The 16886-nt window shown below is 51.6% G+C and overlaps 1 protein-coding gene across 9 annotated transcripts in view; it reads left to right on the forward strand.

The window, feature by feature from the left end:
* TLE3 (TLE family member 3, transcriptional corepressor) overlaps positions 1 to 16886 on the forward strand; it is a 44144-nt gene that overhangs the window by 20815 nt on the left and 6443 nt on the right. For 3 of the 9 annotated variants that reach the window (XM_087824741.1, XM_087824757.1, XM_087824780.1), the window contains exons 7-14: positions 7484 to 7688; positions 9189 to 9205; positions 12678 to 12797; positions 13620 to 13670; positions 14276 to 14428; positions 14815 to 14956; positions 15480 to 15679; positions 16447 to 16523. In XM_087824741.1, coding sequence (XP_087680867.1) covers positions 7484 to 7688; positions 9189 to 9205; positions 12678 to 12797; positions 13620 to 13670; positions 14276 to 14428; positions 14815 to 14956; positions 15480 to 15679; positions 16447 to 16523 — 965 coding nt within the window. The remainder of the gene's footprint in view (positions 1 to 7483; positions 7689 to 9188; positions 9206 to 12677; positions 12798 to 13619; positions 13671 to 14275; positions 14429 to 14814; positions 14957 to 15479; positions 15680 to 16446; positions 16524 to 16886) is intronic. The other 6 variants (XM_087824749.1, XM_087824770.1, XM_087824743.1 and 3 more) reach the window with 3 other exon arrangements.

Below are 16886 nucleotides of genomic sequence, written 5' to 3' on the forward strand. Positions count from 1 at the left end.
TGTACCTGTTCACCTTTTGTCCCTAAAGTGATAAAATGCAGGGGGTGGGTGAGATCACTGCTTCTCATCCACAGACAGCTGGGTCAGGGTACCCAAGGGGTCTCTGGAACAATATAGATTCCAAGGGATTCTCCACAGAGTTCTTTTCCGAAGGTCTGGAGGTTGGGCTGGGAGTCTTTTTCTGAAGTTTTCCAGATCATTCTGAAGCATAATCAGGCTTGGGAAACTGTGAACTGGTTGGCTGAGGGCCCTTCAGCCCTGACAGTCTGGTTGGCCTTCATTTTTTTTTAATGTGAGGTTATGATTTCAAGGTGGAACTGCAGGCCCCCAACTTTTCTGCTTGATGGAGTAGATGGTGACCCTTGGCTTTTCATTTTGGGACAGAAACTGGAGACTTGTGTTCTAGTTTTGGCTCTTCCCCTGTGACCTTGGGCAGGCTCATCTCTTCCTCTGGCCTCAGTTTCTGCATTTGTAAAAGGAAGCGGGGGGGGGGGGGGGGGTGTAGCAGCTTATCCCTCTGGGCCAGGAATGCCCGGAGGCCGAGGTCAGAGTGACAGAAACGCATGTGGGTCCCAACCCTCCACCACGCCATTGGGACCCATGATGGTTATGTGGTCCTGTACTCTGGTGTGAGCTTCATGGCGGCTCCTGTATGCTGCTGGGGAGGACATAAAGTGTTACATTGGTCCTGGTAACATTGACGGAGAAGGAGCATACCCTCATGTGTTATGTGGGAGGGGCAGAGGGGAACCCAGAAAGGGAACCGTGAGCAAGTAGTGTTTTTAGCCGTTGAGTTTTGGGAGGCAGCACCCCCAGGGGAGGTATCATAATATAAAGTTTGAAGTCTTAGGATCACCTAACCCAGTGTTGGGGCCAGGTGCTTTGTGGGTGGGCTGTGCATTTGTAGGGTGTCCAGCAGCAGTCCTGGTCTCTACCCACTGGATGCCAGTAGCAGCCCCACACATATTGTGATACCCAGCACTGTCTCTAGACATTGCCAAGTGCCTTCCTGTGAGGGGCAGAATGGCTCCTGGGGGAGAGCCACAACTCTGTCTAGCCAGGGCCCTTGTTTTTCAGAGAGGAAAAGTGATTCATAGACGGTCACACACTGTTCAGGAGCAAAGTCAGGCAGAGGCCCAGGGGCCGTCTCCCGGCCCAGGGCTCAGCCCCCCATCCTGTGTCCTTATCTCAGTGACCAGTACCTGTCATGGCTGCTGACAATGGTAGAAGGTGGCAAGCACATTGTGAGTTCTGTCCTGAAATTCCTCCTCTTCCAGCTCCTTTCCTCATCTCCATCCCCTTTCTAGGATGAGCCCTCCCCTCCCCTCTCCCCCTCTGTCTCCCTCTTTGGAATTAAAATCCTCTTATGAAAAAATTTTTTTTAAGTTCTAAAAAAAGAGTGAAATTGGGGTAGATTAGCTCCACTTCCTTTAAGTAGTATTTAGGAAGCTACAAGTTAGGTCAAGGCAGCTCCAGGCAGATATTGGAATTCAATTAAAGCCAATGAGTGGGGCCTGTGACCCCCATTTTCAAGGTAATTGCTTCTGCAGCTCTGAGTGAATGCAGCCGTCGCCCTGTCATTAAGCAGGCAGCCGTCTAATCGCTGCGCCTGACGGAGCCTCACAAGGCAGGAATTACGGACAGCTGAGGCCTGCTGCACTGGGAGCCAGGCTTGTCTGCACACCAGCGAGACAGGGAGGAGAGGGGAAAGCGAGCTTGCAGCTAACTAAGCTCACTTCAGAAAGTGAGGTGGAGAAGGATGGTGGCGGGCAGAGGGCCGTGGGCTGGTGGCAAAAGGGTAGATGTCTTATCCCCAGCCGTAAAGGGCAGTGAAGAGAAAGGCCTAGGAGCCTCTTAGGGACTAGGGATATTGCTCATGGTGCTGTTGGATCAGCCCCTCTAGAGGGGGAAGTAGCCCTGCCCTCTGGTCTGGGAATTAGGAGGGCTTTGAGCAAGTTGCTTCATCCCTCCAGGCCTCAGTTTCCCCATTTGGGAAAAGATGGAGAAGAGCTAGGCATGTTTCATATGATGTGCCTGCTTCAGTCAATTGTTTAGGGCTCTCTTGGGCATGGAGTTAAAGGATTCTGGGGCCATGTCTTGGCACAGCTCAGAGAGAGATGAAAGATAAGTTGGGTATGTCTGGCGTGGGCATGCCTGTAGTTAGCAGCATACTTACGGCGTGGATTGAGGTACTTCTAGGGTTCCTCCTTCCTGGTGAGAAGGGCCAGGGTCCAGCGTCAGATTGGTGTGAGAGGAGAGGAAATGGAGGCAGGTCAAGGGAGCTCAGGCTTGCTGGCCTAGCCCACCCACTCCCCTGTGGGGCCACAGGGAACTCAAGTATTCATCTAGGGAAGACAGGTCTGAAGATGTCTCTGCTAGTCCTGGCCTGGCAGGACCCAGTTACTGCAGACCCTTTACTATTACATGTCCTTTATTCTTGAATCCAAATTATTGGGGGGAGGCGGGGTCCTTGGAGGGTCAAGATTCCTGAGCATGAGTGGGGAAATTTTGTCCCTTGGTAGCAACTTGCAGAAGGTGTCCTCAGATACATTAAAGACTGTGAGCTGATGTTTTATCTACCATTGACAAGCTCTTTTTTACGTGGCCCAAGGCCATTGGATCTGGAAGGTGGAGAGGCTCTCACCCCACTTGCCCACTGACAATTTGATTTGCATTGCCTTGGAAGTTATTAGTGGAAGAGGTGTTATGAAGTGTTGACTTTTTTTTAAGTGGGAGGTGAGGAGGAGGAAGGGAGGTTGTATCTATATTGTCACAAACTAGAGTGGTGAAGCCATACCTGAGGTTCTTGCATTCACTCCATGGTGTCAATGAGCTGGATTCAGTTGATTGAATTTTACATGAGGGAAAGGGATAGTGGAGAGTGGGCCTTAGAATGCATCGTTTCTTTCAGCCAGGCGGCCATGGTGGAGAGTAGTAATGCTGGGATTGAGTCCTGGCTCTGGTTGCTCCTGTCAGAGTCCCTTAGCCTCTCTGAGCCTGACCCCATCTCTGTACTGGGGATCTGAAGAGTTATTGTGATCCCCACCAGCTATGGGCCTACCAGCCATGAGAAGCCAAGGAAATAGCGGAGGCCTGGGCTGCTCTCCCTCTCCTTGGAGGGCAAGAAGTATTCATTTTATACAGTGAGGACTGTGCTTCCTTTGGTGGACATCCTTGGTGGGTCTTGGCTCTGGAAATGCTTAGAGAACTTCAGTAAGTTTAGCTCAAATTGTGAAGCTGAGGAGTGAAGCATTAAATTAACTCACAAAAGCATAGGGCATGATGTGCATAATCCAGATACATATACTCTACAAACCGTCTTTCTGGTAGCCTTGCCTGTAAGTGCCCATACCTCCTGAGTCCAGGACACAGGCACTTGGCACATGTGTGGAGGATGGGGACACACGAATGCCCAATAGGACACCTTGGATATGCTTGTGTTCTGGTGTGAGATATTAAAGGGGGGAGAAGAGAGAGCATTCATGGGTGGGCTTGGGCCCAGTGTCCTAGCCCCTCTTCCGTGGTTGGAGGTGGAGGGGGGATGGTTGACTTCCTTTCACATCATGGATAGAGAAGTCCCGGAATTAGAAGTAATAGTAGAAACTGGAGGCAGGTTGCTGCAAAGTGATCAGCTCAGGCCTCTCCTCTGACTGTGTACTAGTTCCATTTTTCCCTAGTTGAAAACACGACCACTCTTTCTCTCAGATGTTACTGTGTTTTAGCACATTGTCCTCTGAAGAGGAAGATGTCACAGGGGCTAGAGATGCAGACTGGGGAGGGCCGTGCCCTGCCTGCCTGCCTGCCTGCACGCACAGGGGCTGGGCTATGACACAGGGTGATGAGATGCTCAGATTGCCAGCTCGCTCCCTCTGCCCCACTAGGGAGAAAACTTTGTTTCACTATCTGTTGTAATAAAGACCATTGTTAGCAGACCCACTCCCAGCCTGTCCAGGCATCTGCCCCCACCCTGAGAAGGAAGCCTCGGAGGCTCTTCCGTTCCTGTTTCCTGGATCCTGTTGAGCCACTCCTGACTGTGCCTTCACACTGCTCAGAGGAGACCTGGCTGGGCAGGGAGTGCTCTTGTTCTTGACAATGAAAAGTACATGGCTCCGTGGAAGTTTCCTTTCCTCCATTGTAAAGAAGACACTTGCGCTTGACACGCTAATGGCTGAAACTACCCCTCAGTCTTGGAAGCACAACAGCTTTGCAAATCACTGTTTTCCAAGTTTCTGATGCTGGTTTACCAATTCATGTTTCAGGGGAGCAGGAAGCCGCACTAATGCTCCTTGTCCCAAATAACTGTTCTTGCTGCATCTAAGTGAGCCTTGGAGGGGAGGCACGGTTCTGGGAGGTGGATGGTCACTTTTGGACAGAGCCACTCTGCTGACTTCCCAGCCTCTTTCTCCATGTTTACCTATTCCCAGCAAGCATGCCAAGCACCATGCTTGAGCTGCTGGGATGGATAAAACAAGGTCTCTGCTTTTCTGGAACCCACAGGTTACCAAGCATCATGTAAAGATGAAAGAAATGCTTATATTTGCAGTCCAGTCATAGTTTTTGCTAATGTTAATTGAGCACCTATTTTGCCTTTACGTGTAGTAAAGCATGTGATCCTTGCACAACCCAAAGAAATGGGCTGCGTTATGATTCCCATTTTACAGATGAGGAAACTGAGGCCCAGAGAGGTCCACAGATTCATCTAAGGTCTCAGCTGGTAGAGGAGAGATGGATGTCCACCTTAGCCTTTCTGACTCCAAGTCTGAGCTGTTAGAACTCTTAGAAGGGAGAAACTAACCAGGATGATGGGAGGCTTCTAGAGGAGGTGGCATTTGAAAGATGAGCCTAGAAAGTTGAGTCAGAGGGCAGACCTTACCTGGTAAGGTAAGAATCAGGGTGTTTGGAATTATTCAACTGAGTCTTCCCATGGATACGAATGTTCAATAAGCTGTTTCTGTAGAAACAGAATTATTAATGGAGGAGTTAGCCTTGTTCCCAGCCAGCAAAACTACTTCTGTGAAGCCATCCTCCCGTCCTCTTTCTCGTCTCCTTCCAGTGATCTTATTGGCCATACACGGTAAAGAGTAGATTAAGTACCTTCATTCTTGCTTTCTGGGATTTTACTAAATAGTTAACCCTAGTAGAATTGGAGGGCCTACCAGCAATTGGTCTAAAACCACAGGACCCCCAGCAGAGATTCATTTTAAAACTGAGCATCTAGATAAACTTGAATGGTCCAACCACACCAGTGAATACTGTGCAGCCATTAAAAAGGAAATGTTGATTTGTTCATAACACTCTAAATTAAAATCCAATTGTATAGCAGTAAAGTTAACAAGAGCCCATTTGTATAGAAATACATTTAACATTTGTGGATTTCCATGAAGGAAAATCTAGACAGATGTGCAGTGGATCTTCTAGGGAGTGGGATTGAAGGGTAAGATTTTTAGAAAAAAATTTAAATCTCTACTTATTTGCGATATTTAATGATACTGAGCATGTATTACTTCTGTAATAAGATATAAAAGTTACATTTTCTTGATAAAGAAAGTTGGGGGAGCTCGGCTCTAAGCTCCAGTCACAGAAAAACCACAGTCCTGGCTGGTGCGTTGGATCTTTGCCCTGGGTTTCTATGACTCCAGGTCCTGAGTCCCTGGGCTTGGTTCCTGCTTGGGCGTCTTGGGGCAGATCTGGGGTCAGGATGCACTGGGACCAGTGCCCACCAGCAGCTTCTATAAACTGCCCAGCAACAGACATCCCAGGCCTTGGTCACAGGTCCCCGCCTTTTACCCCGAGCTGAGAAACGAGCCTTCTGGGCCAGGAGTGCAGTGGTAGCTATGGTTGCCATTAACTTTGGGGTGGGCCAGGTTGGCAGTTGACAGCTTAGTTGTGGGAGAGCAGAGTCTGTAACTTCTGAACCTCAGATACTGCCTTTTGGAGCCTCACCTCCAACCAGAACTATGGGCCTTTACTCTGTTCTGCCATGGGTCAGCAGTGGTCCAAAAGCCACAATTAAAATTGACAGGCAAGCTTGTCAGACTTTTACTCTTTGCCCCCCACCCCCAAGAACTTTTCTTGCTTTGGGGGCCTCCTTAGGGATATTCTTTGGATGAGATTGGTGGTTGATTGATTTGAGCCCAGATCCCACATACTAGAGATGGGACTGCTAGTTATTGGCTACCCCCTCCATCTCCCCCAAGTGTCAGTTTGCCATCTATAAAATGGGCACAACCCCTCCTTTGCCAGGTGTTTGGAAGGGTCAGAGATAATATTTGGAAATGCACAGGCATTCATTAATGTGAATTAATTTCTGTGCTAGTTGAAAGATGTATGCACAGTTAGATCAGCATATCCAAGGCCCCAGCCATAGGGATCGAAGTATTAGGAATGTTAAGATAAAGGGCATTTTGTCCTGGCTGGGGAGAGACCTAAGGCGGCCCAAGCCAGTCCCTTGGGCCGGGGGGTGGCTAGAGAAACAGAGGACCCTGAGGCTAGAGTTTGGCAGGGGTATGGTGTTGGGGGGGGGGGGGGCCAGAATCCTTGATTAGGGACTGTTATCATTGCTATTGTTGATAATACTGAGTTAATCAGGTCAAGGTTTTAGAACAGAGGGGAGGCATTGTAAGCCCTGGTAAATGTTAGCTACTGTTATGAGATCACTTAATGAGTAACCTGCCTGAGGTTACAGGGCTAGTAAGTGCCAGAGCTGGGGTTTGAATCCTGCACTGGTTCTAAAACTCCACCTTTTTTTTTTTTTTAATTGATTTGAGAAAGAGAGAGACATCAATTTGTTGTTCCACTTATTTATGCATTCATTGGTTGATTCTTGTATGTGCCCTGACCCGGGATCAAACCCGAAACCTTGGTGGAGCGGTATAATGCTCTAACCACTTAGATATCCAGCCAGGGACGACTCTGCTCTAATTGTTACCCTATTCACTACTCTGATGTCCAGTGACATTAGCTCTCATTTCACCGGCCCCAACCTCCTCTTGATCTTGGCACTTGGTTGCTGTAGCCAGCCTAGCTCTCTAAGGCAGGCCTAGAGTTCTTGGCATTAGGGAGCCTTCCCCAGGATACGGGCTTAGGATGGAGGATGCTGGCTGCTAATGTTGAAAGCATGTAAGCATGAGCAAACGTGAACTGCCGGGAGCTTAGAAGTGGATTCCCTCCACTGAGAGGGAGCCCTGGTGACTTTAAATGCATGCTTTATTTATCTTGGACTTTTAAACATGTGTGGAGAAATTCTATCCTGAGTTGGGTGGGGGGACAGGTGGAATGTTTGAAGACATAAATCTTGTATCTAAATTGCAGTCCATTAACAGACTTCCTTCAGCAATACAGCGTGTGGACTGAGCTGGGGACAAAGACAATGGTTTGGGGGGGCCTTTTCCCCCTTGCTACCACATGAAGGAGCAAGAGGGATGGCCTTTGGCTTCCCCTGCCCTTTTCTGCTCAGCTGTGCTCACCACCAACTTCATTGCAGCAACAGCAGCTCCAGGCGCAGCACCTCTCCCATGCCACGCATGGCCCCCCGGTCCAGTTGCCACCCCACCCATCAGGCCTCCAGCCTCCAGGGATCCCCCCAGTGACAGGAAGCAGCTCGGGGCTGCTGGCACTCGGAGCCCTGGGCAGCCAGGCCCACATGACGGTGAAGGACGAGAAGAACCACCATGAGCTGGACCACAGAGGTGCGGCCTGGGGCTGGGGCTAGGCTGGTGCTGGGGCCAGAGGGCAGGGCTGGGCTGGGGGAAAGGTCCTCTGGCCCCACTGTAAGTGGACACAGCAACTGCTGTTACCCTAGGATCAGGAGTTAGCAAAAGATTTGAAGCCATCTCTTGAATTTCTAGTGTATGGAAACCAGAGCCCCATGCCAATCCCCCTAGTCCCTGATGTGCACCCAAGATTCTCTGCCCTGAAAGACACGTTGTCCATTCATCCCAGAGCACCCACCCTACTTCCTAGCGACACTATGCCTAGCCCACTCTCCAGGATGCCTTCCTGGCCGGGCTGGGATCTTTTTCAAATTCCCATAAGAGTTTAGGAGATAGAGTCCCAAAACTGAGCCTTTTGTTACTGTCTTCTTGTATCCTACTCTTGGAAAGTGCTTTGTCCTCACCAAGACCATTAGTCCTCTGAGAACAGGGGCCAGATTCCTGGGGGTTGAATTTAGTATGTGTGTCTCACCAACACAGGTGCCTTGGAAAAGGCACATAGCAGTCACATAAAGGCTTGTAAGTTGACTGTCTTTAAGCAGAGGTAGCCACCACACTATTGCAGGGAGGTGCTTGAAAAGACTTGGAATGAGGCCCTTACTGTGAGGATGCAGGAAGCTGCACAGAGTAGGCCCTCAGGAGGACTCAGTTCGATTGGGAAAGGGAAGGGCCTAGCTTCCTGGAAGAGCCTTTCCAAAAACAACCACCTTGTGTGCGCTGCCCTTAGGTGTTTTTTCCTAGCTTTATCAAGATATAATTGACATATAATATTGTGTATGTTTAAAGTATTCAGCCTGATGATTTGATTTTCCCTTAGATATTTGCTAGGGCACATGGCCAACACCTTCCCAGCTCCCTGGGCACCACACTCTTGGGCACTGGGGGCCTGGAGTGTAATCATTCTGCTCTGGCCGGGACCCCAGGGTGGTACCAGGCCGTAGGAACCAAAGACTGACATTTCTCTCCCCACAGTAGGATGGTACTCTCTGCAGAGGAAGAGGGCCTCCGCACATCAGGCAGGAGAGTTTGGGTGCTAGTGCCCAACTGGGCAAATAATTAGAGGCTTCAGCTTCTGGCAAAGAAACAGAATGGTGTTAATTAAACAACAAACACCACTGTATTTTTTTTTTTTTTTTTAACAATGTTCTCAATCCCACATCCTCTGGATATTTTACATAGCATGATCCTTCCCAAGCTTATGGCTTAAAAATTGCTGACCAGTAGTCTTGGTGTCCTTCTTGGCATGTCTGGGAGTGCCAGACCACAGGCTGCCCCACCCATGATTGGCGACCCGGGAAAGTGTTAGAATTGGGGCAATTAATTGAAAAAGGTTCCCTAATGTCCTGCCTTGGCTGACCCACAGTGAAGCCAGGCCTGCTGCTCGTTTGAAAACGTTGGGACTGACCTTTTTCTTTCTTTTTTGTCTTTTTGTCTTGGGGTGCTAACCCTCCTCCTGTCCTTGCCTTCGGTCCCCAGAGAGAGAATCCAGCGCGGTAAGTGTCAACACTCTGGAACTATTGGGTGTGCTTGGGGTACTGGGAGGAGGGGGCCACGTGGGTTTGGGTGGTAGGGGTAGGAGTATTGTCATGGAATAGGACTTGTCACCTGTTGAGTGTTACCTTCAGTTGGGGAAGCCTTCATCTCTCCAGACTTTTGGTCCATCATTTGTCAAGTGAAGAGCTCCAGCTAAATGTGCTCTCATTCCCTTTAGAGGAGAGGTGATTAACCAGAGAGGTCAGCTGGCTGGCCCTGGGTCCTCCCAGGGGGTCTGCAGAGTCTGGGCTGAACCCAGGTTGTCCCATGTCCTGGGCGGGGGTACTTCCCCAACCCCTGGATTGGCTGCCCCCATATGGTCCTGCATCCTCATTTCCTCTAAACACCTGAGGTTTCTCCCTGTTCTGGGTTTAAGAAAGTGCTAGGAAGTGAGCATTAAGGCCAGGCTGCCTGTGTGTCTGCCAGATCTGAGATTAGTTGTAAATCTTTCTGATCACACGGAGGCTCAGAGGTTCTGTTTCAAGTGAATAAGCCTTCTGAATAAGCACAGTGGAGTCTGGATAAAAAAAATCCTCCAGCGATTAGCAAAGCTATTTTATTCCTCATTGCTGTCCTTGTATCTGGGGCCATCTAATCTGCTAGGATGGCTTTGGTTATTACCTTGTGTTAAGTAGGACTTGGAAGGTCAGGCAGTTAACTAACCATCCCGACTCACCTCCCCTTTGCAGCCACTGCCCAGGCTGACTTTATGAACCTCCCCTGAGCAACAATGCTTATGTCCCCTTTGGACTTGCCTGCGTCTCATAAATCCAGGTTCACATGGGGGCCCTGGAGTGGCTAGGTACATATGAAAGGAATAACTGAAGCTGAAAATCCATTTTGATGGCTTTAGTGTTGGTCCTCAGAAAGTTGCATTTTTGGAGAGGTGGCTTGCCTCTAGGAGAAGACCTAGACTGGACGTCTCAAGGCTTAGGTCTGGTCCTGCTTCATGGGACATTGCATGGTTCTCTTGGCCTCTCCCAGCTTCAGTTTCTTTATCTCTCACAGGAGCATCTTCCTGCCCAGACAGCCTCTCTGCTTAGTAAGGAAGACACGCCCCCCCCGCCCCCCCCAGCAGAGCCCAAGTTCCCAGACATGACCTGGTTAATGGACCTGCTGTGGAGTGAAACGGGTCATTGATGCCCAACACCCTTCCTGTCTTCACATGGTCCTCATCCTCATTGCTATTTTCTCTTGGCTCTGTGCCCCAGTTTATGAAAGCTTTCTGCTAAAATATACCTATGGGGAACCCCCAGGAGCTAAACTCTTCACTCTGTGTCGCTCGCCCATATCCATGCACATCAGACTCACAGAGCAGGGGGGCAGGCTTGGGCCCCTGGATAGTCCAGTAGGAATGAGTCAGGATGCCATCCTGGGCTGTGTGCATATGAGGATGGTGTCAGAGGGGGTGTAGACTGAAGTAATCAGCCCTTTGGAAACCAGGTTGTCAACAGATGTGGCCCATTGCCGGAAGGACAGGGCTGTGTCGGGGTAGGAGGGGGGACGGCTGGACGGGCTGGAAGCTGTCCCAGAGGGGTTAGTCTGGAGTCCAATTAGAGGTAGCTTCATTCATATTTCCTTGCCTAGCCGAAGCAATAAAAAATACTTAGTTTTTTGGCCGCCTGCCAGCCAGAGGCGGGCTGGATCGATGCCGCTAAATGCCTGACATGACTCTCCGGTAGCAGCAAGGGTTTTCAGCCTGACTGCATGAGAAGAAAGAGCTCGCTGTTCTCCGAGCTGTGCTCTGGGTCGCAAGGAGAAACACGAGCTGCCACACGCCCCCTCCTCCCTGCCCGCCTGTGAGGACTGGGCCTGGAAGCATTTCTGCTTAGCACAGGGTGGCCACCGTCAGAGGAAGAGAAATAAAATGACGGTGATTTTTCTGCCAGGCTTGCAGCAGCTAATTGAATTGCAGCCGTGTGCACATCGACGCCGCTCTCGCACGGCTGTGAGGAAGGTTGAACTGCAGTTCCATTATAACCTCCATTTTTTTCTTCAAGGCTTGATAACTCTGCCATTTTAATTTGCTTCAGGCAGAAATTTGGCAGGGAAGGGATGCCCAGAAACCGGCTTAGCAAAGGAAATTAAGTTCTGCAGCTGGTTCCCTCACCATTTCCCCAAAAGCCTGTAATACCCCCCAGGAAAGTGGGGAGACAGAGGTGCAAGCTCATTCCACCTGCCTTTTGATACCCTCTTGTGAACAGACATCCCTCTGCATCCACACGTGTTCTTGTCACACACGTCTGCACTGCATGGAGATGTTGATGGCCTGGCCTTTCCCTTCCCTCCGGCTAGACTGGAAGCTCCTGGAGGGCAGGGCTGTGCCTGCTTCTTCCTCCATCCTGAGTACCCCACTCCCCCCACCCCAATGCATGGTGGGCACTCAGAATGGGTGCGTGGTGAGACAGTGAGGGAAGGTTAGGGATTGGCTCTTAAACCTGAGTAAACTGCACCAGCCCCCTGCGGGGTGGGGCATTGGTTCTGACTTTATCCTCTGGGTACAGAGGTTTGCTGTCAGGTGCCCCTCCCTACTTCCCAGCCTGGTGCTGACAGCCACATAGTACCATTCCTGGTCACTGACACCATGGTGAGCCCACGGTGAGCCCACGGGTCCTCCTCTGCAGGTGTGTCTTTCACCTTTGGGACAAATGGTTCCCAGGCTGCCTGTGAGGCTCTGCTGCCTCAGGTGTAAGCCCATCTTCGCTCTCCCCAGGCTCTGAGTTCCAAAGTGCTCTCATCCTTACTTGCATTATATTTGAAGGGAGAGCTCATTAGGTCCAGGCCTGGGGAACTTGGCTTTCCTTCATGTTACCTCCTGCTGGTGGGCCTTGGGCACACTTCCCGACCTCTTTCTCATTGTGACAGAGGAACAGGGAGGATTGCCACCTACCTTACTCCTTTTCTCATCTCGGAGGAAGACGATGTTGCATTTTCTGTCTCTTTATAATCCTGGTATTTCTCTAAAGTTGCACCTCCACTTAGAAAGCCTCTTGGCAGTTGCCATTGCTGTCGGGGTCAGCAGATGAAGTATTGTACGTGGTCCCAGTTTGTTGGCTCAGATCCATCTTTTAAGACTCTGCAAATTTTGCTTATTCCTTCTTGGAACAAATACGTGTGACGGGCACGAGATGGGGTGAAGGAGGCAGGTGTGACTGCTACCCTTATGGAGTGTGCAGTCCCATAGGCCAGAAGGCACAGGGCTCATTGCAAGGTTACTTAATAGTAGCGACTTTGCTACAAAAGAGAATTATGCTCCCAGAGCCTGTCTCAGGAAACCTAGTCTGTGGAGTCATGAAAGCTTTCCTGGAGAGGCACCGATACAGCCTCTACCTGTAGGACACAAAGGACACCTCCACGGACTTCCTGAGTTACCACACTTAGCTATGACTGTGTGCATGAAATGATCACACTGAATTTCCTTCCTGTTTCCAGAACAACTCCGTGTCACCCTCAGAAAGCCTGCGAGCCAGTGAGAAGCACCGGGGCTCTGCAGACTACAGCATGGAAGCCAAGAAGCGGAAGGCCGAGGAAAAGGACAGCCTGAGCCGATACGTATGTCTGAGAGCGTGGTGGGCACCGCTGGGGTTTGTGTTGAGCAGGCTGGGGTGTGGAAAACCACAGGACCTGAGTTGTGGGTGAGTCAGAAAGACATAGGTGGAGTCAAGGGCAGGAGAAGGGGTCCCACCAAGGATTGGTGGTGACCTAGGGAGGTGGAGCAGGGAGGAGTCGGGAGAACAGAGGGCACCTCCCACGGGCAGGCCAACAACCCCGGCCGCCATCATAGCCCTCCTGGAGCGCCTAGTCTGCTATAGGAAGCATCCCTGGTGCCCCGTCCCTGGACCCTACAGCTTGGTCATGGTTTCTGCTCTGCAGGCTGTACAGTGCGCAGAGGTGAGAGCTGTGATAGAAGGGTGCTGCTCTGTGGGACCTCGTGTGGGTCTTGTGCCAAGCCCTGTTCAGCCACTTGGCTGCTCTGTGATTTTGGACATGTTGCACAGCCGAAGCCTCAGCTGCATTTCTGGGCATTGTGGGTCATCTTCCCTCCCACACAGTGTGTGGAAATGGTGAAGTGAGACTAGTTCACTTCCTTGTAAATGATGGCAGATATAAACCCACCAGAAAGCAGTGTCTGGTTCCAGAGGGACAAGTTAAAGGGGCTTAGAAATATAATAGGCCAGGTTTCAGGCTGCCAATGGGTGTCAGGGCAGAGTGATCCCCAGAGTTGGGGGACTGGGCTAGGAAATAGTGAGGAGGAGGGCCGCCTTTGGTAGACCTCGAGGTTTGGCCTGGGTTCAGATCCTGGCTGGTGGAAGCAGGGTGGGATGGTCTGGTGGGGAGGGCGTGGCCTCTTATTGGCTTTTCTCTCCCTTGCAGGACAGTGATGGGGACAAGAGTGATGATCTAGTGGTGGATGTTTCCAATGAGGTAAGAAGGGCAGGTCCAGATTGCAGGGTGTCTCTCGGCTTGGGGGTTTGAGAGTGTTCCTCCCCTGGGTGGGTGGGAGCTCTTGTGTCTCAACTGCTGTGCTAACGTATTGGCAACCTGAGCAGGGTGATGAGGCTTCTGAAGTTGGGGCATCAGGCTGGTGGGGAGGAGCAGGGCAGGGCTTTGCTGTAGGGTGGCTGGGCATTCATGGGCACTGAGGGGTTACTAAGACAGGTTCCCACAGAGAGACCCCCAGAGATCCCAGAGTGGGGCCAGCACCCATTCCTCGTGTTCCTCCAGGTCAGTTATATTCTGCTCACCACCCTGGGGCCTGGAGGTAGGGGTTGTGAGCCCCTTGGGTCAGCCTCAGCAGGGAAAGTGGAGCTAGAACAGATCTACCGAAGGCTAAGAAGCCCAGCCACCAGATTTGAGTCCTGAACTGTGTGTGATTTTGGGTTGGTCAGACTGGATCATTAGAACTAGTTACCCCACTTTGGGATCCCCAGTCTCTGTCACCCATGCCCTTTCCCTTCACATTCCAGAGCAAGAAAGAATCTAGGCTGGTTGTTGCTTTGAGTACAGTTCTGCCTCACTTGTGTTTTTAGGACCCAGCAACACCCCGGGTCAGCCCAGCACACTCCCCTCCTGAAAATGGGCTGGACAAAGCCCGTGGCCTGAAAAAGGATGCCCCCACCAGCCCTGCCTCAGTGGCCTCTTCCAGCAGCACACCTTCCTCCAAGACCAAAGACCTTGGTCATGTATGTGGGGTCTGCCCTTGGTGCTGCAGAGGATGGGGGTGGAGGGAAAACGTTCTGGAAGAGACTGGAGCTAGAGTGGTACTGACTGGAGGGCAGAGGGGTGGAGTAAAATGGACATGGGTTGGGGTTTGGTCCAGGTTCAAATGCTGGCTTTACTTCTTGGCCTGTCCTAGCTAGTTAATGTTTCTAAGCCTTGGTTGCTGCATCTACAGAGTGGGAACTGTCACCATGGTCTCTGCTAAACAAGGTTGGGCAAGAATTGAGTGGCTGTTGGGCAAAAGATTCAAAACTCTGGTGGGGGGCTGCCCCTATGCTTCATGTCATGACCAGCACTTGGGATAGAGAGCTTCATGGTTCCCCTTGGTCTCTGTGTCTTTCCTGTTCAGAATGACAAATCCTCCACTCCTGGGCTCAAGTCCAACACACCAACCCCGAGGAATGATGCTCCAACTCCAGGCACCAGCACGACCCCAGGGCTCCGGTCAATGCCAGGAAAACCTCCAGGCATGGACCCGATAGGTATAATGGGTAGGCACGACAGGGCTGGGACACCTGTGGTCGAGGGGAGGGCTGGAGCTGCACAGAGGGGCCAGAGCCCTGGGGAGTGTGTCGGAGCTGAGGCCCCCCCAGGGTCTGCCTTTGAGGGACTTCACAGTCAGGTTTCAGGAGGAAACAGACTGGTGTTTCAACACTGATGTTAAGACTTCCCGGGGCCACTGCTGGGCTAGGCATTTGCAAGGAGCTTCAGAGAGGTCAGGACACCCACGGTTTGTTCCTGCCTCTGTTCTGAGGCTCTGAACCGCCTTCTCTGGGCTTCTGTGACCTGCTCTATAAAAAAAGGTGGGCACATCTCTCAGCTTTAATCTTCTTAAGCTACAGAGATGGGGATCCCTGTTAGGGGGGTTTCTGAGAGGACTGCCTGCAGCAGGCAGCTTTAGAATGCTGGGAGGATTGCTGCTGTGTGGCCTGGCGGCCTGCTGTCTGTCTGGAAGGAGGGGTGGAGCCCATTCCCCTTGATTGCCACTTCCCACTGATGCCCTCCTCCTTGCAGCTTCGGCCCTGCGCACGCCCATCTCCATCACCAGCTCCTACGCAGCGCCCTTTGCTATGATGAGCCACCACGAGATGAATGGGTCCCTCACCAGCCCCAGTGCCTACGCCGGCCTCCACAACATCCCTCCCCAGATGAGTGCTGCCGCTGCGGCCGCCGCTGCCGCCTATGGCCGATCACCAATGGTGAGCTTTGGAGCTGTACGTAGACTTTTTGGCTCCTTTTTGGGGGACTGGCAAGGAGTGGGGAGCTGGTTAGGGGGCACTTCCTGTATACCGAAAAGGTCTCACAACAAGGCAGCTAGCTGCCTTTGGAGGAAAGTGCTCATTAGAAATAAGAAAACAACACACTTGGGGATCAGCAGAGCCAGGCCCACCCCTGCTTGCCCATCAGTTGCCATGTTACCTCACGTGATGTAACCTCCCTGGCCGCCCCTTTCTGTCTGGAAGGTGGGGCAGATCCCTGTCTTTCCGGACTCCATGGGGATGGGATCCCAAAATGAGTCAGGTGACTTCTAGGGAGCAGGGGTTTGGCGAATGGGGCTATCTGTTAGTGTTTATGAGAAGTTTGGATTGGGTTGGTAGAGAGAAGTGTCTTTTTTCAGGAGACAGTTTCTGTCTACCTCCTATACCTGGAGTCCTCTACATGGCAGGCCTGCTGGGACACTGGAGGGATGATAGTGGGGCGGAAGCCACTGCTTAGTGGAGCAGGGCCAGCGGGGGAGGTGGATACTGGTTCAGAGTTGAGAGGTCTGGACTGTCACCCCATCCCTGCATTATCCTAGGCAAGGCACTTGGCCCTCCTGGGCCTGTGTTTCCTCTGAAACAGTGGGCTCTGCTCTGCTTGTCTGTCTCCCAGGTTCTGAAGAAGCAGAACTATGCAGGCAGGACCCAGGAAGTAGAGGAGGAGGCGGGGGATGGCATATAGTATCTTCCTCACTAAGGGCTTGCCTTGTCTTACCTTACAGGTTGGTTTTGACCCTCACCCCCCGATGCGGGCCACAGGCCTGCCCTCAAGCCTCGCCTCCATTCCTGGTGGAAAACCGTAAGCTCTGGCTGTACTTCCTGCATGCTTCTTGGGGAGGTCAGGGGAGAGCACAACCCCCCCCATCCCCTGTGCTGGTGGACCTCCCTTGAGAAGGTGTCAGTCTGCCTTTTGGAGGTTCTTATAGGCCAGGCTGTAACCACAGGAAATGGCTGCCTGTCCATACTCCTGATCAGCCCAGGGTTCCCTCTAAAAGGGGAATTGAGAGAGGCTTGAGGGTATGGTCACTGGGTTCTGGGAAAAGGAATACGGCAGGTGTTAGGGCCTCCTGACCAAATGGCACTGTTGGCCTGGGGGCTCCTTTGGGTTCTACCTGTTTGAAACACCCCCAGTAGCCTGAAGCACCAGGCAGACCACAACGAC

Source organism: Miniopterus natalensis, chromosome 1 (genome assembly GCF_054644295.1).
Source record: "Miniopterus natalensis isolate mMinNat1 chromosome 1, mMinNat1.hap1, whole genome shotgun sequence".
Classification (NCBI taxonomy): Eukaryota; Metazoa; Chordata; class Mammalia; order Chiroptera; family Miniopteridae; genus Miniopterus; species Miniopterus natalensis.